Below are 25,042 nucleotides of genomic sequence, written 5' to 3'. Positions count from 1 at the left end.
CACAGCACGTGGAGCAGAATAAAAAGAACTGAGCTTTAAAACATGGAATACTATGTTACTGTGGACTATGTAACAAAGAAGACAAGGAAATGTAGTGCACTTTTTTTCTTGCAGGAAGAAAAGGATAAAAAACAGAAAATATCACTTTGCTAAACAACACATATTAAGAAAGTCAAACAATGGAAACTCCTAGTTGAAACATCTCCAAGGTAGGATAAGACAGACTGCTACTTACCATAAAGAAGTCACATCACGTTGCAAGATGGGCTTAATTAAAACACACTTGCATGTAGCTTTGAATCACAACACCCCGGAAACACCTCTGCTTCCTCCACAAGATACTACTACTACTACTACTACTACTACTACTACTACTACTACTACTAGTAGTAGTAGTAGTAGTAGTAGTACCTGGAGGAGCATTCCAGACACCACCTCTATCAACACCTCCATAAATTATCCAACCTGCTACCATCTTACTGCCACCTCGGGGCACCCATAGTGTTCCTCCTCACCCACCCTCATAGCAGTGAAAACCTGCCTAGCTGTCCTTTTCAGCTTGACACAACCCTCAAAACTCACTAACTCCCTACCAACTCCAGAGCCAAAACATTCCCTTAATGCTGTTGTTAATCTTTCCACAAAAATCCTCAGCTCCACTGAAGTTCCAGCCCTATCCAAAGGCCACATCATTAGCCCTACACCCAAATATAAGAATGCTGGACTGCTGCTCTCTTCCTCCCGATCCCTCCAATGAAAGTGCTTCTTTGCCACCAACACCTCCAACCAAACCGTCCTAATTCTAACACTGAACCCTGCCTCTTCCAATTACATAACCATCCAACTGTGATACTCACTCCCTCCCTTCCACCTATCCACCCACTGGTCACCTTCAAGGAATTCCTTACCTCCCACTTAGTTTCACCATACTTCCCCCTGGTCCGTTCCTCAGAACGTAAATTTTTCAGTGGAAGAAAGAAAAGCCATACACAACTTTGAAACAAATCCTGACCTAATCATCCTACCTGGAGACAAAGATTCCACTACTGTTGTTATGATCCTCGGTGTCTACCTGGTAGATGGCCTCCACCAATTATCTGACTCTTCCACCTATAAAACCCAGAAATCCATCACAAACTCCAATCCCTGCTTAAAGTCTTAGACCTTTCCGAGAACATCTCTCCTGGATTCGTTTGGGACCAATGACCAAGCAGTTTGGTACCTTCCCCCTGCCCCCCCCCCCCCCCCCCCCACCACCTCCCTAAACCAACCAGAATCAATTTCCTTACTCACCCCTATGACACCCTGCATACTGACCTACATGGTCCCCGAAATCCACAAACCCAAAAATCATGGATGCCCCATTGTGGCTGATTATTGTGCCACTACTGAAAGAATTTCAGCCTTTATTGACCAACACCTCCAACCAGTTGGCCATAATCTAGCCTCCTTCAATGAGGACACCAACCACCTCCTTCACCGACACTCCACCACACACAACTCTTTACCTCCTGGATCCCTACTTGCAACTGTTGACACCACCATCCTGCAGACCAACATCCCTCATGCACATGGTTTTATCACTATTGAACACTACCTTTCCCAGCATCCTTCAGACTGCAAACCCACTACCTCATTCCTCTCTTACATCTTACTAACATACATCTTATTAACTTTATCCTAACCCAGAACCACTTGTCATGTGAAGGGAAGGTATATAAATAGATCTGTGGCACACCCATATGCACCTGCATGGCACCCTCCTGTGCCAACCGTTTCATTATTCACCTAGAGGAGACCTTCCTAGCCTCCCAAAACACTGAACCCCTAGGCTGGTTCAGGATCATTGATGATATCCTAATGATCTGGACTTAGGACCAAGACACCCTATCTTCTTTACTTCACGGCCTTAACACCTTGTCTCCCATACACTTCATGTGGTCCTCTTCAACCTAGAGTGACACCTTATTAGATGTTGACATCCCCCTCTCTGATGGCTCCATCTGCACCTCTGTCCACATTAAGCCCACCAGCCACCAACAGTACCTGCATTTTGACAGGTGTCATCCCTTTAACTCCAAAAAATCCCCCCCCCCTCCCACCCCCATACAACTGGGGCAGCATATCTGCTGTGACAAAAACTCCCTTGTGCAGTATCCTAAGGGTGTCACCAAGGCCTTCCGGACAGGCACTATCCCCCAAAGGTAATCTGCAAACAGATCCCCTCACACCCCCAATCCTCGCACCAACCTCAAGAACCAGCCACAAAGGAGTGTCGCCTTCATCACCCAAATACAGCCCCAGACAGGAACAACTGAATCATATCCTTTGCCAGGACTTTGATTACCTATCATCATGTCCTGAAATGAAGGGCACCTACCCTAGATACTTCCACCATCCTAAAGTGATGTTCCACTGCCCACGCATCCTCCACAATATCCTGGTCCATCCCTATGCCACTCCCAATCGCAGCTCCTGCCATGAGGATCTTATCCCTGTGGAAGACCGAGACGCAGAACCTGTCCTGCCCACCCACTCAGCACTTACTATTCCAGTCTTGTCACAGGTTTATATTACCTCGTTGGGGGCAGGGCCAGCTGTGAAAGTAGCCATGTCATTTAACAGCTCTGCCATTATCATTGCACAGTTTTTTATATTAGTATGACTACCAACCAGCTGTCCATCAGGATAAACGGCCACCGTCAAACTGTGGCCAAGAGCAAAGTTAACCACCCTGTGGCACAACATGCAGCTGAACATAATTCACTTTATTTCAATGGCTGCTTTGCTACCTGAGCCATCTGAATCTTTCCACCCACCACCAGGTTTTCTGAACTGCACAGATGGGTGTTATCCTTGTTTTGTCACCGCCTGGCACCACACTTGCTAGGTGGTAGCCTTTAAATTTGCCACAGTCCGTTAGTATACTTTGGAGCCGCGTGTCACAACTATCAGTGATTGCAGACCGAGCGCCGCCACACGGCAGATCTAGTCTAGAGAGACTTCCTAGCACTGGCCCCAGTTGTACAGCCAACTTTGCTAGTGATGGTTCACTGACTACATACGCTCTCATTTGCAGAGACGACAGTTTAGCATAGCCTTCAGCTATGTCATTTGCTACAACATAGCAAGGCACCATATTCAGTTACTATTAGTACTATGTGAACTGATAATATTGTGACTCGTGTACCGCCAAGAGCGACGTTCATCATTAATGAATTAAAGTTAAATATCAAACTAATTACGTCCGCTTTCTGAATTCTAATGCCTTGGCATGTTCCAGACCTCATGTCAGTATCCTTCCCTCCTCACGGCAGCCTGCTTGAGCTAAAACGTGTGCATTTCGGCCTCCTCTAGTAACACAGTGTTGGCTCTTCTGCCAACACAACAATCCTTATAACACATTCTCCACTCCCGTAATTATCCTGGCCTCAACCTACAGCAACATACTGTCCCCACACCCTCCACCCAACAGTTTCCACCCTCTCTGTTTTGTCATCTGCTCCCCATTCTCACATTCTCATCACCCACCCTGTTTATTTGCAGCCCTCTGCCAAAGCATCTGCCCATCATTTCCCATTCCATTCCTTTTTGCTCCTTTTTTTTCCTCCAACTCCCAGCCCCACAACCTCCTGACGCTATGCCTGTTGGCAACCTAGTACCTGCACCCTCCACCAGACACCATCCACTTTTCTCCTCATTTGCACACTACCACCCTTTCCCCTCCTCCAGCCCCTCCAGATTGATGCTTGCATCCCAGGTGGTAGTTGCATTCCAGCCCCAGATGCTGGAGGTGGCAACTTGCTTGTGTGTGCGTGTGGTGGTGGGGGGCGGGGGGGGGGGGGGGGGGCAAAAGCTATGTGTAAGTTTCTTTTAATTGTGTGTGTGTGTGTGTGTGTGTGTGTGTGTGTGTGTGTGTGTGTGCAACTTGGCATGTCTTCTTTGCTGTTGTGACCACGACTGGAACGGTCGCGGGGTGGCCGAGAAAGCACGGTGGGACCAAACGGAGATCGGCACGCAAACAAACAAACAAACAAACAGAAACAAACGAAACAATGACAGACGACGGAGAGAGACCTTACAACGACAACATGCCAGAAGCAACAGAGTGACAGAGACAACCAAACGAATCCAAGATGTCCACTATTAATGAAAACAAAGAACAATAAACATGCTGTCTGTTGTCGAGGCGATGTATCGAGACTCACACAACGATTAGACTTGCTGGCTGAGTGAGAGGCAGGCACTTAAATACTCTATTGGGAGCACCGCTATTGGCTGCTCGAACCACGTGTCCCACTGTGGCGCCCTCACACTAAATGCGGGCCAGGATGCGTGCGCCGTCTCGGCTTCCGACGCGATGGTACAGAGACCTCTAGGGGTCTTCACCGTCCATGACGTCTGGCGAGGAATCAAATTCTGCGGCACGTTACCAGATTTACAGTAGCAATCTGTCTTTTCCTACAATGTTTGTATTAAGAAAGTGTCAGGTACACTAGCATCCAGAATGTGGTGTTCTTTCATACGGAAAAAGAGAGAGGGAAAGTTTTGTGAGTAATTGGAGCTTGCAGTGGCAAGGCAGAAAGGTCCATTGAGACCTCACATCAGAAGGCTAGCATGAGTGAAACTGACATTTTTTTTTTCTATGTGTATTTCATCTGCTACAATCACAAGACAGTGCTTTTGCATTTCGTTTTTATTTTAGTTTCATTTGTAATTGGTCTTATCTGTATATACAAGGGTGTGCTGGCATGTAATGCCTCAATTTTTTTTGCCTGAAAATTCTTAAAGCATTATTAACATTCTCCGTCTTTCTTCATGTTCACATATTTGCAGCCTCCTGCCACTAGTGAAATCTGATTTCCGGTGGTATGTAATGTAACTACGGATGTGTGTGAGAAACAGCGTGCTGTAATAGAGTTTTGAAATCAAAGTGCTTGTCCACAAATGCAGTGCACTCTCTTTCAGCACCATACTACCAGACCGCACATGAGTGCTGTGACATCATGCAACATTCTGACACCTCAAGTTCACTGTCATTGATCTTCCTCCATACGGTCCCGACTTGACCCCATCCGATCATCTGTTTCCAAAAGCTGAAGAACATCTTTGAGGACCTCATTTTGATAGGCATGAAGTGGTGTAAGTGTAGTTGAAGTTATGGCTCCGTATACAAAATTAAACATTACAGTGACAGTACACAACAAACTGGTCTCTCATTGGGAGAAAAGTGTTTGTAGCAAACTCAACGATGTTGAGAAATAAATGTGTAGACATGTAGAATAAAGATGTAGAGTGTTAATAACATTTGTTTTATTTAAAATGCTGTAACAGTTTTTGTGTAAAAAGTTCAGAGGCATTAATTTTCCAGCACACCATCGTACATTGTTACGCTCTCTGACAAAAGTAGTGAAGCATACACCAAGGGAGGAGGAAGTGAAACGAAACTTCACAGGATGGGAGGGTTTCAGTGACTGCAAAATAGAGTCAAATTTATGAGGAACCTGGCAGTGTGAGCCCACTTACTGGTGTGACATTGCACCCTCTTCCGTATGGATGCATGCACTGATTCTGAAGGAAAGGGTGGCTCAAAGTTCTCTTACCACATCCTGAGACAAGCTAGCCCACAGTAATTGCCGATGACCGGTCCTCGATACACTGGATACTGGCACTACTATGGAGATGACGTCCTGACTGGTCCCACAGGTGTTTTATCGGGTGCATATAAAAGGTATGACGTAGACAGTCTGTAGAGAAATGTTCTGTGTGTGGACGAGCATTGTCCTGTTGAAAAAAAAAAGCTCCATGATATTGTCACATAAGGGATAACATATGAGGATGTGGATATCTGTGAAATACTGCTGTGCGCACAATCACTGCCAACGGTGACCTGAAGTTACCCACGCTGTCATGCTGAGAGTAACACTGCTGTACATCTTTGAAACATTCTCAGGATGAGACCTCTCCCCAGGTTGCCCCCGTACTCACTGATGGTGGTTCGCAGAGTAGTGGAGAACAGCTGCTCGGTGCTGAACACAATGTGACATAATTTGTTATTAGTACATGGTTTCTGTTCACAGCACTACTCCAGATGTTGTCGTATGTGCTGTGTTAACTGCCGCCTTTGTGTGGGATAGTAGTTTCTTAGTCCAATTGTTACTGGCTGGTGGTGCAGGTTGACACTGACTGCTGTGTGCCGTGATCTTCCTTTCTTGTGCTCAGACATGTTCAACTGTTACCTAGATGACGAATGTGCCTGCCCTCATGTTCCTGTGCGGTCCAGCGTCAGGCCACTGTCACGTCCTAATGTTCCACAATCTGGATGTTGCGTGACTTGACCAGCTGGCCAAATGGAGGCCTACTGTGATGTCCCTTTCAAACTCTGTCAGGTGTCGATAAAGCCATCTGACAGGAGTACTTGGTATCTCCTTGTCCTCTGCATTGATCACTTGACATCTGATGCTGTTCAAACCCCTCGTATATCCTACCAGGCCTGGCAACAACACTAAATATTAATTGCACTAATGCACTCTGATGGTTGTTCTCCCTGTAACAGAGAATTGAAACTCTATAATCATTTACATATCTGCCAATGACGGGTATGTGTGTGAAGTGACTTTGACCTCTGATCACATCTTCTGTGTGCTTAACCTTTCTTTGGCAGGAAATGTGTTCTCAGTAACTAGATGTTGGAAACGGTATCAGAATTCCACGTTGGTGAAAAGTTTTGAATAATTGTACTTGTATTGCTTACTGTAATTCACATTCAGTTTTATGTCTTCAGCATATTTAACAATACAATAGCTTCATGAGAGTAGCAGTTCACATCAGAGAACACAAATAAGTTTACCAAGGAATGAACCATGCAAATGCTCTCTCACATTCGTCACATCCAGAAATACCCAAGTGATTGATGCAGATCAGAGTGAAGCCTGCCCTGGCACTAACAGTATGCTACTTAGCAGGCCATAGTCACATTTGCAAAATGTACAGGGTGTTATTTTCTACTAAATAGTTATATCAAAGTAAGGTTCATTTTTTTCTGTTCGTTGTAACCAGCAATGTGAAAGAAATGAGCACTGCTGAGTTTGTAAGCCTACTTACTACAGTGACTGACATGGTTAATTATTATGCAAATTCAGGCTGTGAGTCTGATAAAAGGTTCAGGCAGTTGCAGTCACAGAAGCTGTCATACTGTTTAGCCATTTTTTAAAATTACTGTGGTAGTTATTGAACAATGTTAATATCAAAAGTTATCACCTAGTTGTACAAGAGATGTGTAGCACTAAATGTATGTGTGTCCTGTACATTAACTTGCTCTCTTTGCTAATATTGTTCATAACTGCTTTTAATTTAATTTGTAACAACATCTGTATTACAGCAGAACCTCACTAATTCATCTCCTACAGGACCTGGAGGATAGACGGAACAAGGATGGAGTATCAGAATAACACTTTTTTTGATCTGTAACATCACAGTGCAGTACAGTTCAACTAATTTTCAACTGGAAATGCTGTCTGAAAGTTTGTTCTGCATTAAAATAGTAACAAAATGAAAATGTTGACACATCAAAAAACCTTACATGAAAGTATACTGTACAGTAGTGCCTGTACTGTATAATATGTCTGTATCACTAGTAAGGTATTGTTACAGTGAGTAAAAGTTTAACAACCTTACATACCTTATTACAGTACTCCACTGACATACAACACGTTTGCACTTAATTTTCCAAAACATGAGAGATCACATAGTAAAAAATGTTTTGTTCTTATGTAGGGCGAAAAAGTGTATAACGTTCTTTTGCTTAGCAGACAACAACCTGATTTTTCCGTGAGGTTCTGCCATTCCCTTCACAAAATGTGTGTTGGAATAGGCATTGAGCTTTGTTCAGTGTACTGAAGGGCTACATCAAATGCATTTATACCACCTGGATGTGATACTCGAGCTGTAGGTTCATTGTCATCATCACTGTTCTGATTCTGATGGGCTGTTCGAGTTATAGCATCAGTGGTTTGGTCATCGGTTAATTCTTCTTCCATTGTGCAGATGTCAGCTGTACTGATCCATTCACTTACATCACTGAGCTCAACATTCACTTGTAAAGCTTGCAAATCCATCAAAAAGCACTGGACTGTCTTCATCGTGACTTTCATTGTTTATCTTCATTGATTCTTTTGAGGTTTCCTCTTCATTTTCGTTTAATTTTGGCCACAGTTTGTGCTAAGGTTTTTCAAGCATTTCTGCTGGCATTTCTTCCCAAGCATTGGCAATTGTGTAGAGTTCATCTCTTACATTTATTGTTTTCATCACTTGAAACAAGCTATTGGCTTCTTGTGTCCTCTCTAAAATTGATCCAGTGTATTTTCTACAATATCGCCTCTTCAGCAACTCACTAACACCCTGGTCCATGGGTTTGATTAGACATGTCACTTTATTAGGAAGAAATAAAGCCCTTATTTCACCTTTTTCAGTTTCATCTTCAGGTGGATGAAATTTCTCATTGTCAAGCATCAGTGTAGCGTGTTTAGGGAGTATTTTTTCCTTTTATGTGTTTTGTAATAGCAGGGATGAACTAGCCATAAAACCATTCCTTAAAGAGTGTGGATTCCATCCATGTTGACTTTCACATACAATAATATGCTGGCAGTGATGCCATGTCAAGGTTTCTGAAAGCCCTTGGTTCTTTTGCTTTTCCAATCACAAACAATGGCATTTTGTGACTACCATTCCATTAACGTTACTACAGAGAGCAATAATTATTTTACCTTTGGCAAATTTTGTAGCTGTTGTAGACTCATTTTGTGCAGCAAGAGTTCTTGTAGGAAGCGTTTTGTAGTTTAAGCCAGACTCAACCTTCATCAAGGTCAGCTAAGCCCTTTAACTGAGTTTTTGAATTTCAAAATAAATTCATTGGTAGCTGTTTTCACAGCAGACAGATTCTTGCCAGAAAAAATTACATTTTGAATGTCATGTTGTTTTTTCCACCGATGTAGGCGGCCTTCACATGTTGCAAACTTCTGATTTTCATTGTCCCCACTTAAATTTTTCCTGCAAAATCAGTGCCTTTTCTTTTATGATTGATCAAGACAATGGAGTTCCTTTTTTTCTCCATCCACAAGCATTGTCTAGAATTTCACTTTTAGGGTTCTTCAAAGTCGTGGATATTTTTTGTTCCTTTTTATCATCAATCATCACTGTATTATTTTAAAGAGCTTTGCTATTTTTTCTCCAGTCTTAAAAGTTGTTGTGCCAGCCCCAAGCTAATGCACAATATTTTGAAGAGATTTGCCTTATCTAATCTTTCAAGCACTTTCAGTGATGGTGTCACATGTTTACATTTAGTTGATGCCATAATTTAGTTATGATTGTGCTAGGAAAAAGTTGATCAAAGTACCGCACCTATCTGCTGTTGACTGCTTACTGACTGGTATGCAGATGACGATTCCTCAACAAGTCTAGACCTGACTGTAGCAGTGGCTTGTGCATGTGAGGGCTGCTTCTGATGACACGACTGAGAAGTGCTTCTCTTCTGTGCTCCGGCCTTCATGTGGCTTCACTGGCAATGGCCGCAACTATTGTAGTGAGCAGCTTTGATTCTGTCACTACCACTGCTTCTATGCTGACATCACTTGCAAATTGTTTATATGTGGTGACCTGTTGCTCGGTCTGCCAGCAGTGCCACTGAGTGGAGTTGTGTGAAGGCTGTTTAAACAGACACTGGAAATGGGATAGTCGGTCTGAGCAAGGAGTCTGACCATCTGAGGTTGGATTAGCGAGGTTCTACTGTACCACTTCTTATGTAAACATGTCACAGTTCTTTTGTGCACAGGGTGGCACAAAATGTGTAAAGGATATTCACGTTTTGTTTGAAGTTCAGAGTTACAGACCCAGACTTTTGGACATCATGATTGCATGACTTCCCCATTGTTTCACATTCTCCCTCCCTCCCTGTTTTCCACCACTCACTCCCATTAAAGGGTTGCAATCTGTGAATTTCGTTTCTGTCTGTTGCAATAGTATGTTTGGGTGCAGCAACTTAGATACACACTGAGAGTTCTTATGTGCGGCCTTTTTTCTCAGAGAGAGAGTACTGGGGAATAAATGTAGATAGAATTATAAGGTCATATTAATTTTCATTGCAGTTTTTGTTTTTATAAGGCTGCTCATGATTGTGAGATTGACAGGAAATCTGAATTTGCTTTTGTCTTTTAGGTGGGCATTGAGGGCATAACATATGCTGGTAACCATGGTCTTGAAATTTTGCATCCTGATGGAAGCAAATTTGTTCATCCAATGCCAATAGAATTTGAAGACAAGGTGACTGATTTGTTAAAAGCACTTCAGGAGCAGGTAAAATGTTATTTCTCTTTAGTATTAAGATTTTTGTATTACTTAGTTCCATATAATTTAATATACTGTGACATAATTAATAGCTTTACCGTAGGGTAGGTAGAATCAGAATCAGAACTATGAAGTCCTAGGTCCCGGGATTGGAGTGTACTGCGTAAAAAAGGAGTGGAAATTTGTTCATATGCATTCCAACTCCCAATAGATACTGGAAGTGATGGGTAAAAGAACTACAGTTCAATGAAAGAAAGACCACTGTGAACAGCTTATTTCTCGGATTAGTTCACATGAACTAATGCACTCATGAGTGTGATATACTAAATTCTGACACATCTGCTGATGATTCACATTGTAAGTTATCTGACCTGTCATTTGTGTTCCTCGGTAGTGTTCTAATTTTCAAAGTACATTTGTTGATTGCAAGGAGCTGTAAGTGATTTTTAAATAATTTTACACATCATCACCGAAGAAAGTTTTTGAAGTTAGTGTATATTTATTATCATTGTCTGTCATGGTGATGATCAATTGTATGGAAAAATTCATATACTTAAGGACTTTGAGAAGTCTAGTGACATTTAACAAGTGGCAATAGTACTTTATATGCATACAATAACTATTCCACATTAGTGATTGTGTATACATAATTCAATCCTATCTGTGTTCAGATTGCTGACATAGAAATATATATGACAAAATGCTAAACACAAAGTGACTGTCTGAACATTACTCGATGGTCACTTACCATAGTCCCACTTGATATAATGCTGACTTAACACTGAACTCTACACGATGATTACCGCTGGGTGCAGATTGACTATGGCTCTCTGCACAGCACCTATATTAAGACACGTGTAGGACAGCTATCACGGAATACTAAATCATTCAGATATCATATGCATGGTTGCATAGTATATGTATTTTGTATGTAAAAAAGAGCAGAAAAGGGGGGATACGTAGTATTTGATATAGGAGTAGGATTATAGCAAGCAGGTATTGCACCTTGCTGTATCAACATAGTAGTATTTATCAAATTCTAGTATTTTAATTATTCAGTAGAGAAAAATAATCACTTGGTTTTGGAAAAAAAAGTCATAAAAATTATCAATAAATTTGACAACTGCTTTTCAGTTTTTTTATGTCAACATTCTGTGTCAGTTGATTTTAGTGTATGTCTGCAATTATTGCACTTGTATTTGTATGTAAAAAAGAGAACTGTTTTGATGGAAGTTACAGAAGAAGTTGAAGTAATTGCACTGTTCTTCAGTACAATTTTTCTCCCCACTAAATGAGCACTTACAGGCTGCCTCTGCAATTCATATTCATGAAAATTAATTTGTGCAAGGAAATCAAAGGTAAAGTGTCGTGGAAACTTGTTTCAGTTCATTCAACTGATACCACAGTAAATCAAATATTTACTGATGTATTGAGTAAGAATAGCTCAAGCACTTAATGACTTGTAGTTGATTTATAAAGTTATCATTCAGTTCTAGTGTACCTACATGAACTCTTACTTACATTTATAATACTCTGACCTGCTCCAACACAATACAATCCATGCAGAAAAATCACAAGACAATTGTAAAATGCGCTGAAGCACCAAAGAAACTGGCATAGGCATACGTATTCAAAGACAGAGATATATAAACAGGTAGAATACGGCCCTGTGGTCGGCAATGCTTACATAAGACAACAAACATGAGCAATGGGGCACAGCATCTCCGAGGTAGTGATAAAGAGAGAGAGAGAGAGAGAGAGAGAGAGAGAGAGAGAGAGAGAGAGAGAGAGTGTGTGTGTGTGTGTGTGTGTGTGTGTTTTCTGCAAATGCCTTGTTGGTCGAAAGCTTATTTTGTGGCAGTCTTTTTGTCGTGTCTATCTGCAACCCAGCATCTCCATTATATGCTTAGTAGCAACTACTCTTTTCATAATGTTGGTATGTTTCATCCTGGATTTTCCATATTTTGTTTCTACTTGTTTTATTTTTTTTAGGTATTTTCATAACTATTGTTGCACATGGTCATTGATACCAATTTCAATGTATGCATCCTCACAGGTCTGTTTAATGCCATTAGATCCACTATAGTTCTACCAAAACTACGATTTATAGGCAGTTTTCAAATAACACAATGTTTCACAGACTGTCTTGCCATGCCCTGATTTACAAACTTCAGATATTCCAGTTGACTGTTGGATGATTAAAATCTCCTCTAATGATGATGATATGTTTGAGAACATACCTACTAGTGAACTAATGTTATCTCTAAATGTTCTGCTGCATCTGGGTGTGAATCTGTAGGACGATAAAAACATCTAACTACAAGTTTATGTCCACCATTGATACCAAGTCTTGCACAAAGCATCTCACATGCAGCTTCAATTTCTATCTCACTGAATTTTGAGTTTCTTGTCAACAGTGACAAATATACCAGCTCAATATCCCATAAGCCTGTGATTTCAGTGTATGCTTAGATGTATTTGATGGATCTTGCAGAAATAATTAGGGAGATCATACAGCTGTCATTATCTGATCTGGGTGGAGAGTAGTCTAGTCTAAGAAAACCCTCGTGTGCATCCCACAGAGTCAGCTATGCTGGTAGCAGCCTCTAATGAGTAGTGTACACCTATTTGTGGGCCCTTCAGTTCTTAACCCTGTTACGTTATTCTGGGAGGTGACAGACTAGCTTGTGACACAATTTTGCAGTCTCTGGTAGTTGCCTCCCTCTCAACTTCTTAGTTTCAGCACATTGAACTTCTTGGCTAGGGGATATCTGTAACACCCAGACTATTCCCTGGTTCCTGTTTCCTTCCATAGGGACTCCCAAATCTACCACTGACTCATCATTCACGATCAATTGTACAAGTGGTTGATAGATCCTCATAGTTCCACTGATTTTTTCTACCCCTTCAGTCAGTTGCAGTTCTGTCATTCAGTTGTTAAGGAAAGTTTAAATATAGCCTTTATTTTTACAGATGTGTAACTTGTGCAATCCCCAGGACTAAATGGCAGGAAGTTTGATGATTGTTTTACTAACTCTTCAGTAAATTTCCTGTTTGGTGGTAAATATGAGAAACAAACCAATAGAGTGCACTATTTCCCATTGTGACAAATCTTCATACCTGGAGAAAATGTAGTAGAATTTTGGGGAACGCTGTATCGTTAAGACACCCTCCCTCCCCCCCTCGCCCTCAGGCACTCTTACAACGATTACTTGCATGAATGGCTGCTAAATACATAAAAACAACTTTGAAAAAAATCAAGAAAGTTTTCTTTTATTAGTTGTCACTCCAGTCCCTGGTTCACATTGCACATCTTAAGGAACTTTCAGCTCACAATCATCAGTCCTTTTGCACTGTCCATCGTTTGTCCGCAACCCCTCTTTTTCTGGCAGTCTCTACGCTGCAGTAGCACAGTCCATTATTAGTTTCACAGTTTTTTAATTTTCACTTCCATGTCAGTTCTCTAGGTAGGAGCAGGGATGGACTCATTACTCAAGGTACTTGTGTAGGTTACAATTAAGGTCACATCAGGTATGAATATATCAAAAGTATTCACATATATTACCCTATACTATTAGCATATTTACAAACAAAATTAAGCATCTCTAAAGTGTACAGATTTAGCTATATACAGATTAAAGTCAAAGAACAAAACTAAATTATATATGTATCCATTCATTTTGATTAATATTTCAGTATATTCCACTATACATTATATTTGAACTCACCGGATCTCATTTAACTCTTTATCATATCAAATAAATTCACAGACTGTTGATTGTCACACCACCTTGTAATAACAAACTTTTTACAAAATGTCTTTTGTCACAGTGCAATTTGTCCATTTAGTAACACATGTACATCTACCATTGTCCATTTGTTCATCTCATTAGCAAATTCATAAAATAATTACCATGCCTGTAATTCTCAAAGAACCACTCACAAATCAAATACAGGGTATAACTACAATAATTGGTCAATCACTATTATAGGAAAGTCAAATTTAGTACACAGTTTACATTTTCAAATTAATCCTCAAATAATGTCACTCAATAGTCATATTACATACAGAAAACTTATACTACAGAGAATGGATAGTATTTTCAGTAAGAGATAACTTGACTACAGGTTTATAGATGAGTAAAAGATGTAGCATCCGAAAACAAAAAGAAGAAAATAGAATGGTACCTAGCTCGGAGACCTAGTGCTCGCCACACACTTGACTCAAAGGTGTGTCCTCATGAGGGCATTTTCATCATCTCATTTTTTCTTGGTGTTAAACAGTTACTCCATACGGTTTGACATAATTTGGTTTGTGAGGTTTTAGATTGAGTCTACATTCATAGTCTTTCACTTTCCCAGGTTTCTCACTAAACACACCTTTGTATTCCCTCAGCAAACTACCTAAGTGATCTGTCTGTTCTTTATTTAGACTTCCAGCTTCTTTTAGTTTGGTGGCCACTAATTCAGCATACTTGTCTTCACTGCATTCTTCTTCATTGTCTTCCTCGTTAACATCAGTATTTTCATTTGCACAAATCACTCTTCTAATTTGTAAAATTGTTCTCTACCCAATTTTGGATGATTAGTTCAGTCACGTGTTGCATCTGTCTTTGGGATGGTAAGCATTAACTTTTTGTTATTCCAGTCAAAATCCACATTTATTCCTTGTATCCAGTTCATTCTGAACAAAATATTTTCATTGAGGTCAGGTACTACAAAATATCCTTGGTTATACTGTACATCATTAATTGTGAAAGATATTGGGGCTTGCCTGTTTACAACTTGCCTATGCCTACCAGTTCCTCCCTTAATTTTGATTCCAATAACAGGATATTCTTAAAGTTAGCACTGTGTCTTATGTTGTCTCTAAATTTTTCAGAAATGGCACAGACAGGACTACCCATGTCTAAGAGGCAAACTCCCTCATAATTTGCAGCTTTTATACGTATATATGGGCAACCCAAAACTATTTTCTTCCTGCTTTCCTCATCTTCATGCAGCAAATCACCCTCAGTCTCTCTAAAGTCCAAGTCATTTATACCATTTTTTTTCTGCACAATTTCTCTTACTTGTCTGAATTTTTATTAGAGCTACATCAGATGATTGCTTGATGTCATGTCCCTCATTTACACACTGTTTACTTTTCCCGTAACTGATCTCACTGTAAGCCTGTTGGTTGGTTCTATGTTCCCAGTTGGAATGCAGTTCTTCACAAATAATCTTGATGACCCTTTGTACTGTGTCGTCATCATCACTATAACACTTAAAAGTATCCCATAAAGTTTCTATCAAACAATGGAAAATCCAGGATGAAATGTGACAATATGAGAGAAGGGAAGCTGCTACTCACCATATAGTGGAGATGCTGAGTCGCGATAGGCACAATAAAAAGATTCACACAATCATAGCTTTCGACCATTAAGGTCTTTGTCAGCAGTAGACACACACGCGCGCCCACACACACACACACACACACACACACACACACACACACACACACACACACACACAAATTGCACACACATCTGCAGTCTCAGAGAGCTGAAACTACACTGTGAGCAGCAGCATCAGTGCATGATGGGAGTGGCGATTGGGTGGGGGTGAGGAGGAGGCTGGGGCGGGGAGGCAGAGAAATAGTATGGTGGGAGTGGCGGACAGTGAAGTGTTGCAGTTTAGACAGGGGGTAGGAGAGAAGGTGCGAAGGGGGGAGGGGGTAAGTAGCAGAAAGGAGAGAAATAAAAATAAAAGAAATTAAAAGACTGGGTGTGGTGGTGAAATGACGGCTGTGTAGTGCTGGAATGGGAACAGAGAGGGGGCTGGATAGGTGAGGACAGTGACTAACAAAGGTTGAGTCCTGGAGGGTTACGGGAATGTAGGATGTATTGCAGGGAAAGTTCCCACCTGTGAATTCAGAAAAGCTGATGTTGGTGGGAAGGATCCATATGGCATAAGCTGTGAAGCAGTCATTGAGATGAGGGGTATTATGTTTGGCAGCGTCTTCAGCAACAGGGTGGTCCACTTGTTTTTTGGCCACAGTTTGTCAGTGGCAGTTCATGCGGACAGACAGCTTGTTGGTTGTCATGCCTACATAGAATGCAGCACATTTTTTTGGTAACAGCGTAGCTTGTAGATCACATGACTGGTTTCAAAGGTAGCCCCGCCTTTGATGTGATAGGTAATGTTAGTGACTGCACTGGAGTAAGTGGTGGTAGGAGAATGTATGGGACAGGCCTTGCATCTAGGTCTATTACAAGGGTATGTGTCATGAGGTAAGGGATTGGGAGCAGGGGTTGTGTAAGGGTGGACAAGTATATTGTGTAGGTTTGGTGGTTGGCGAAATACCTTGGTAGGAGGGGTGGGGAAGATAGTGGGTAGGACATTTCTCATTTCAGGGCACAATGAGAGGTAATCGAAACCCTGGCAGACAATGTAATTCAGTTGCTCCAGTCCTGGATGGTACTGAGTTATGAGGGGAATGCTCCTCTGTGGCCGGACTGTGGACTTTGGGAGGTGGTGGGAGACTGGAAAGATAAGTCATGGGGGATCTGTTATTGTACAGGGATGGGAGGATAATTACAGTCAGTGAAGGCTTCACTGAGACCCTCGGTATATTTAGAGAGGGGCTGTTCATCACTGCAGATGCGACGACCACGGGTAGCTAAACTGTACGGAAGGGAAACACATGTATAATTCAAAGTATTTTCTATCGTTGGCCACTACTTTCTCCCATCTTTCAGGCAGTGTACGAATCCTGTGTCGAATTTTCACCTTTTAAAGCGATCCAAGAATTGATCCAATTTGTGACTTCTTCACAAGATTGGAATTGTTGGTAAGCCAGGCCATGCGCCGTTGACCTAAACAGGTGATAGTCAGAGGGAGCAATGTCTGGAGAATACAGCGGGTGGGGTAGGACTTCCCATTTTAATGTTTCCAAGTACATTTTGACCTCTTTTTGCAACATGGGGTCAAGCAGTGTTGTGCAGCAAAATCACTTTATTGTGCCTCTCGCTGTAATGTGGCCGTTTGTCTTTTGATGTTGTGCTCAAATGTATTAATTGTGTTTGATAATGAGCACCCGTGATTGTTTCACCTGGTTTTAACATCTCATAGTACACGATGCCGAACTGGTCCCACAAAATGCAGAGCACGGTCTTGGAGCCGTGAATATTCGGTTTAGCCATTGATGTGGAAGTATGGCCGGGATATCCCCATCCCCATGATTTTTTGCATTTAGGGTTATCATAATGAACCCATTTTTCATCCTCGATCACAATGCGATGCAGAAATCCCTTCTGTTTTTACCTCTGAAGCAACTGTTCACAAACACACAAATGCCATTCAACATCTCTTGGTTTCAGTTGACACGGGACCCATGTTCCTTCTTTCTGAATCACACCCATAACCTTGAGACATTTTGAAATGGCTTGCTGTGTCACTCCCACTAATTGTGCCAATTCTTCTTGAGTTTGACGCGAGTCTTCACTGAGCAATGTCTCCAATTCTGCATCTTTGAAAACATTTTCTCTTCCACCACTATGCTGTTCTATGACATTCAAATCACCATTCTTGAAGCATTGAAACCACTCACATCATGTTCTTTCACTAATAGCATCCTTACCATACATACTTGAGAGCACTTAATGAGATTCAGCCACTGTTTTCTTCATACTGAAACAAAACAGTAACACCTCCTGCAAATGACGAGAATTAGGCTTGGACTGACTTTTTCAATCAAGAACAACTTTATGATGCAGACACAATCGACTAATGTTTGAATGAGGTTACATTGACCGAGGTCCAAGCCAACTGTCTGAAGTCTGCGATCTGTTTCTTTCGACTGCTACTTACCGTTATCTCCACCTATCGGCAAATGGCAGAAGCAAAGTTTTACACCTTGTAATATAAATATATTTTAATAATTAAAAATTATTCACTTTTTTCTAATTTACTTTCTGTTTTTACTTTTTTTTATTTTCTTTTAAAAATTACTCTGTTTACTACAGCCAATAAACTGTAGGCATGTCTTTACATCCAGTTGCTTAACAATTCATATCATTGAGCTCGAGGAAGAAAATGAATGTTCCAGTGATAAAATACAAGATTTGTGTTTTGCATGTTCAGTTGTGTCTCAACATCATTGTGCTTCCTGTTAGGCATACCTCAGTTTTTGGAAATCCATTTTTGCCTGTGGATATCTTCCTTTTCCCACTTGTATCGTTATACTTATTATTATACTTTTATTTCATCATACTCCATTTTTACAAATTGTCAGATAAATTGACCACCTTGTGCCTTCATTTAAAATGTGTTTCCCTGTTACACATCTATCTTTTCTTCTAGAGAACAAGTAACTCATTTTGATTATTCATTACTTGAGTTAATTAAATTAAGTCCATTTATTATTTAGAACAGCTTGCAATTTTATTTTGAGTAACTTTATAAGAGAAGGATTTGTTTTAGTAAAAAGTTTGTATGAGTATGTGCCTTTTTACTTCACAGGTGTGCAGAGAAGGAGCATGGGTGGAAAATAAAGGGGCTCTGTTAACATTCCACTATCGCGAGACACCTATGCACTTGCGGCCTGAAATGGTTGCACAAGCTCAGACTCTGATTGAACAGGCAGGATTCAAAGCTGGATCTGCCCACTGCGCAATCGAAACAAAGCCTCCGGTACAGTGGAACAAAGGACGAGCATCTCTTTATATTCTGCGAACTGCCTTTGGAGTTGATTGGAGTGAACGAATCCGTATAATTTACGCTGGTGATGATGTTACTGATGAAGATGCCATGGAGGTATGTACCTACCATTTAGAGCCAATTGATTTTTGTCAAATTAAGGAAAGGGGCTAAAGGGTGAGTATTTTTGTACGGAATGGCACAAATGCTTCATCATATTTTAATCTAAAATCTGTTGTTGTTGTTGTATAGCAAGTTGTGCATTCTACACTTGCCAGGTCAAAATACACACATCACGAAGAAATAATTTCTCATTTTGAAGAACCATTAAAAATAACTACCCTTATTGCAAAGGTTGGTATCTGCTAGGCACAGTACAATTCCAGGTGGAACACCCTCCCCTTGGTGTAGTCTTTGACTTGTCTTTCCAAGCAATTTGTATGAGGATGTACAGTTTAGGTACACTCTAAATTATTGTGCAATTCGGCCTTTTTATTGTGTAGAAATTATAGCCAGAGATGGGAGAAATGATAAGTGACAGAAAAAATCGCAGGACCAGCTTCATCTGTTAATATTCTTAATCACTTTGAGTTTACCCTTCAAAACTAACCATGGAGCAATGTAAAGTATCTTGCTCTCTGTTTGTCGGTCCACAATTGCACTTCTTCAGCTTGGTCTTGCTTAGAACACTAGACTCACATCAGCAGGACTGACAAGGGGAAGGTCTCAGATACATCCAACCGATTTGGCTCAAATTTGGCAGGTCACTTGTGTACAGCCTAAAATGAAGGAATCTAAGATATTTTGCGTCAACACTCCCGCGTTTTTGAGAAGATCACCCCTAAAGGTTATGACGAGCAATCGACTCGAAATTCGCGGTATCGGTAGATAATTATAAATAGAGCATTTTTCATCATCAAGTAAGGGATCCGAAAACGCATACTTTCCCAGAAATCGAGGTAAGAAACTTTTACTACTGCCACTTCTGTACCTACATGGTGAAAGCTTTTTCGCTGGCAGCACCGATAGCGCAACGGCCAAAGTAACTGGCTGGGAATCGGAGAACCCAGGTTCGAGTCTCGAAGAAACCTAGCGGATATTCTTCTTTTCATTTGTATTTTTCCATATCTCAATTGATAGGGATAGGAGGGTTAATAAGGTAAGTAAATCAATAAAGAATTATGATAATGATAATAATAAGGTAGGAAAATAAATTCCTCTAACCTCTTGGGATAGTCAACAACTAAAATGTTACTCCATGTCACTTTACAACGGATCTTCCAGTCACTGTTACGTGTCCTCACTTTTCTTCGAACAACTAAATGGATGGTACTTGTCATATAAACATTCGAAACAAATATACTCACGGCACCAAGAACATCCAAATGAATGCAGTCTTTCAACAGCTACACTGTTCCTTCCGAAGAGTCGGCAGAAAACAAACTTGGTTTATATTTAAAAATATGTCTTTTTTTGGGAATTAATTTTGATGCATACCACGCATAAGATATCATTACCTTGAAAAATCTGTGCTGAAAGTTGGTTATGAATTATACTGTGAATCTTTATTGCATCTGTGCATTTGTGCAATTCCTGCTGGGTTTCCAAAAGCACACTGTAATTCTGAAGCCTGGAAATAGTTTTTAACCTTGCGATAGAAATAAACATCACTCGGCTAACACACAGGTGTGCAGTTTGGCGGTATTACTTTTACTGTGCACGTTGGCTGACCCTCGCCATCTATAAACATTGTGTCATATATTGTAGTATTAATTTTTCCACTCCAGGAATCCAATATTAGACAAAACTTGTTATTAGAAACGTATGGTTTTAAAGCGTTCTCAATATATCTTCTGTAAATCGCTTTCGTCAGCAGGCAACGTAAACATTTTTCAACGAGTCGGATAAACGATTGACCTCTTCTATAACCCGAGGACAAAATGTAACATTCGTTTCTTGTAAACACAGAAAAACCTTAGACAACACTTTTCCAGAGGTTGTGATGGCATATTTCGCCGTGTACGAATGTGTTAGTTTGTTTTTACTACCAACTGTGACAAGGGTTCGTTTTTCTCCCTTGTGCGACAACGTGTGTCGAATGTTCACTCCTATTTGATCAGTGTTGATCACGTAATCACGATTAAAACCAGTCATAAGTGACGCCATTTGTGTGCTGAAAATCTACTATATTTTGTACCTCCTTATGAGAGACATATTTAGTGACATGCCGACGACAAATCTTATACTCTGTTTTGAAATTTCTTGCCCAAGATAATGATGCAGCAAATGTAAAATCCTTGTTGGCCGTATATTGTAGCACTGCACCTGCAGCCCACTCCTGAAGTATTCTCGTTCTTACATTCTTGTTCTTACATTCTTGTTACGACAACGAGATTCAACAAATCGGTCGTATGTCCACTTATTTATTGCCTGGTATTTGTCGTATCTTGTCCCTCCTTTAACAATATCACTTTCCCACAATTTCAAGTCTTCCTTCCTTTTCAGGGCTGTTGTTGCTCCATTCTTTTGCAGTGTTTGCAAGTTCCAATTTGGATGATTCCTGGCTAGCGCTACCGCCTCTACTTTTACTTCAAGGGGTATAGCGCCGTAGTTCATTCATTTAGTAACCGGTTTGTAATACTCATTGGCAACAGATGAAGCACTTATTCCCAGAGACATGGAGATTTCCAAAGTGTTATCACCATTTTGCGATTCATTTGTCAGGATATCTTCCACTCAATCTGTTGTGGTTGGCAGGGGTAGTAAAGGAGGCCGAAATGCACACGTCTCAACTCACGCAGGCTGGTGTGAGGTCTGGAACATGACAAGAGAATTAGAATTGAGAAAAACAGACGTAGCTGGTTGAATACTTAACTTTAATTCATTCATGGAGAACGTCGCTCTTTATGGTACATGATTCACAATATCAATAGTACGGATACTGGCGCCTTGCTAGGTCGTAGCAAATAACATAGCTGAAGGCTATGCTAACTATCGTCTCGGCAAATGAGAGCATAGAAGTCAGTGAACCATCGCTAGCAAAGTCGGCTATTCAACTGGTCTGAGTGCTAGGAAGTCTCTCTAGACCTACCGTGTGGCGGCGCTCGGTCTGCAATCATTGATAGTGGTGACACGCGGGTCCGACGTATACTACCGGACCGCGGCTGATTTAAATTCTACCACCTACCAAGTGTGGTGTCTGGGTGTCTGGCGGTGACACCACACAATCACCTTCTGATTAATCTTCATGGTATAGTACTTCAGTATCAATAGAAGTCATTTCGTTCGTCAGCTCCAAAAATCGCTCGATGATAGCCGCTCCTACAATCTGGAACACCGAGAAACAGAACTGCCTGCTTCCGGTAGTGCATTGATAATACATCTCTCTTGCAACAATTTTACAAACCAAAACATGGCATCGGTAACTTCGCGCTTGCCATCGTCTGTGACAGGCTCCCAATTACATGTTACAGCACTAGTCGAAGGGTGTATATCCTCCATTATTCAGATTATGCACCTGAAAGATATGACACAACAAACAATAACTAGTTACAACGGCATAAACAGACAATCTAATTAGTACACACTACATACAGTACTCGTCATATGTTACTTACGGAAGAACACTGTATTCATTCGCAAAATGTATTTCAAAAGACACATTAACGATGGAAAAATCCCTACATGTATTCGTGAGGTTCGCTGCAGCCTAATAATGGAAAGCAACTCTTTCCGATTAACTTCTATAAGGCTCGTGCTGGACACCTTCCCTCTTCCAGGTTCACAACTATGATATGACGAAGAGGCAACTGGGACAACATAATTCTCTCCACATGCTTTCTGTCCCATGCCTCGCTGTAAACAAGCATTGCGCGGTTGGCTATCTGTGATCCCTCGTGAGGAATTCGCAGCACTCTTACTTGGAGTTGTTTTCATGTGGCAAGGCTTAAAATCTTAATACTTTACTAGCTCACGGCGTTTGGGAAATTAGTTTGCCCACCTTATTATTATCATTCCTTATTGATTACTTATCTTATTAACCCTCCTATCCCCTATCAATTGAGATATGGAAAAACACAAAGAAAAATTTGAACATCCGCTAGGTTTCTTCGAGATTCGGACCCAGGTTTTCCGATTCCCAGCCAGTTACCTTAGCCGTTGCACTATAGGCGCTGTCGGCGAAAGGCTTTTACCATGTGAGTACAGAAGTGACAGATGTAAAAGTTTCTTTCCTCGATTTCTGGAAAAGTTTGCGTTTGCAGACTCCATACCTGATGATGAAAAATGCTCTATTTACAATTATCTGCATATCCCTCCAATTTTGAGTCGATTGCTCATCATAACCTTTAGGGGTGATCTTCTCAAAAAAGCAGAGGTGTTGACCCAAAATATCTTAGAGTCCTTCGTTTTAGGTTGTACACAAGCGACCTGCCAAATTTGAGCTGAATCAGTTGGCTGTGTCTGAGGCCTTCCCCTTGTGAGATCAAATCCTTGTTGAGCCATTCTGCTGTAAAATTAGTTCTGTTTCTCTTAACATTAAATGCCAGGTCAGTTCTGTGGATTAGGCTGCTAAAAATGAAAAATTTTGTTTATTAATGTTGTTGCACTGGGAAAGTGAGTGTGAGAGTTTAGAGACTCAGCATTTGTGATGGACTGCAGAACAATCCTACAGGTACTGAGATATGTTTTGTGTAAGGATGGGAAGATAAGATAGATAAATGAAGGCTCATACTAAAGCATATAAATAGTCATTTTTCCCTTTCTCCATTTGTGGAACAGGAAAAGGAATGACTAACAGTAGTACAGAGTACCTTCCACAATGCACTGTATTGATAGCCTGTTGAGTATACATTTAGATGTAGATGATGATATAAATGAATGTATTCACATTAATGTCAACATTTTAGAAGTACTTTCTTCTTTTTTCCTGTCAATATTGCTGAAATGGTGTTGAGCTGACACTAATGCAGAGAACACTTACATCTAAAATACCTATGCTGTGAACGCAAACTAGGACCATCATATACCACTGTAGGTGCCTAGAGCCACAAAGAACACAGTAGAAAGCAATGCTCAAAAGCAAATACTCCATCCCCATAATTTGTATTCACTCAGTGGTTTTCAGATGCATTTAGCCCCCAACTTGTATGGGCTGTATGTTGGCTGTGTCAATCAATTTCTGTGAGTGGAAGGTGAGATGTGGAAGTGTGCTGTCGCAACACTGCATGCGTCATACTCAAGTTGATAATCAGCAAATTGAACAGTTAACCATAATAATTAAGAAAAGTTATTAGTTGGAAACTTGTTAGTTGGTACAGTTATTTATTACACTCAGAACGCTAGAAACCACTTAATGATGGGAGTATCTATATGGGAGGTATTCGAGTTTTAATTCAGCGAGTCTAACAGAAATTAGTCAGGGATGGCTGGAGTGCAAGGAGGCCAAATAGTGCATCTGGGGGCAGGCTGGGTGGCAGTCCCAAATAATGCCAGTTAGCATGAAGGGCAAAGCAAGTGGGGTCTGAAAGGGAAGGAGCAGGTGCAGAGATCCTGAAAAAGAAGCCGAAGTTACAGTTAAAAGGTAGTTGATGGAAGTGTACCTCACTTCACTTTGCTATCTGTGAACAAGTCCATCAGTGGACCTAACTCAAGGGAAAAGTGGTCCACCTTACATTTTACTGTGGTGGACAGTAAAGAATTCACAGTATTTATTAATGTGAAGTTTAGAGTTGTCTCCATGTTAGAAAACCATAGAGAATGATATTAATTACAAGCAAAGTTAATGTTTGGCAAACTGTAGTGTGTGGCATCACGGCCATCAAGAGTGAGGAGAAAGGGGGGGGGGGGGGGGTGATTTATCATTGTTAGAGAGACGAAACTTAGCATTGTTGGTCTATCAGGATTGCAGGATAAGTTTTGCTAATGAACATACTGTGCTAGTAATGTTGTCCAAGGAAAGTAGCACAGGCAGTGAACTTTAAGACTGGGTTTGTAAGAAACTGCTTAGATGCAAGTAGTGGAT

General features: G+C 40.9%; 1 protein-coding gene across 1 annotated transcript in view; it reads left to right on the top strand.

Annotated features, from left to right (window-relative positions):
* The window catches only part of LOC126277920 (alpha,alpha-trehalose-phosphate synthase [UDP-forming] A-like), an 86,563-nt gene that overhangs the window by 46,028 nt on the left and 15,493 nt on the right, over nucleotides 1–25,042 (top strand). Inside the window, exons 7-8 of the mRNA XM_049977489.1 lie at nucleotides 10,213–10,350; nucleotides 18,844–19,137. Of these exons, the coding sequence (XP_049833446.1) occupies nucleotides 10,213–10,350; nucleotides 18,844–19,137 (432 nt within the window). The remainder of the gene's footprint in view (nucleotides 1–10,212; nucleotides 10,351–18,843; nucleotides 19,138–25,042) is intronic.

The sequence above is a fragment of the Schistocerca gregaria genome, chromosome 6 (genome assembly GCF_023897955.1).
Source record: "Schistocerca gregaria isolate iqSchGreg1 chromosome 6, iqSchGreg1.2, whole genome shotgun sequence".
NCBI classification, from domain to species: domain Eukaryota; kingdom Metazoa; phylum Arthropoda; class Insecta; order Orthoptera; family Acrididae; genus Schistocerca; species Schistocerca gregaria.
This window is presented reverse-complemented; position numbering and strand designations above follow the sequence as displayed.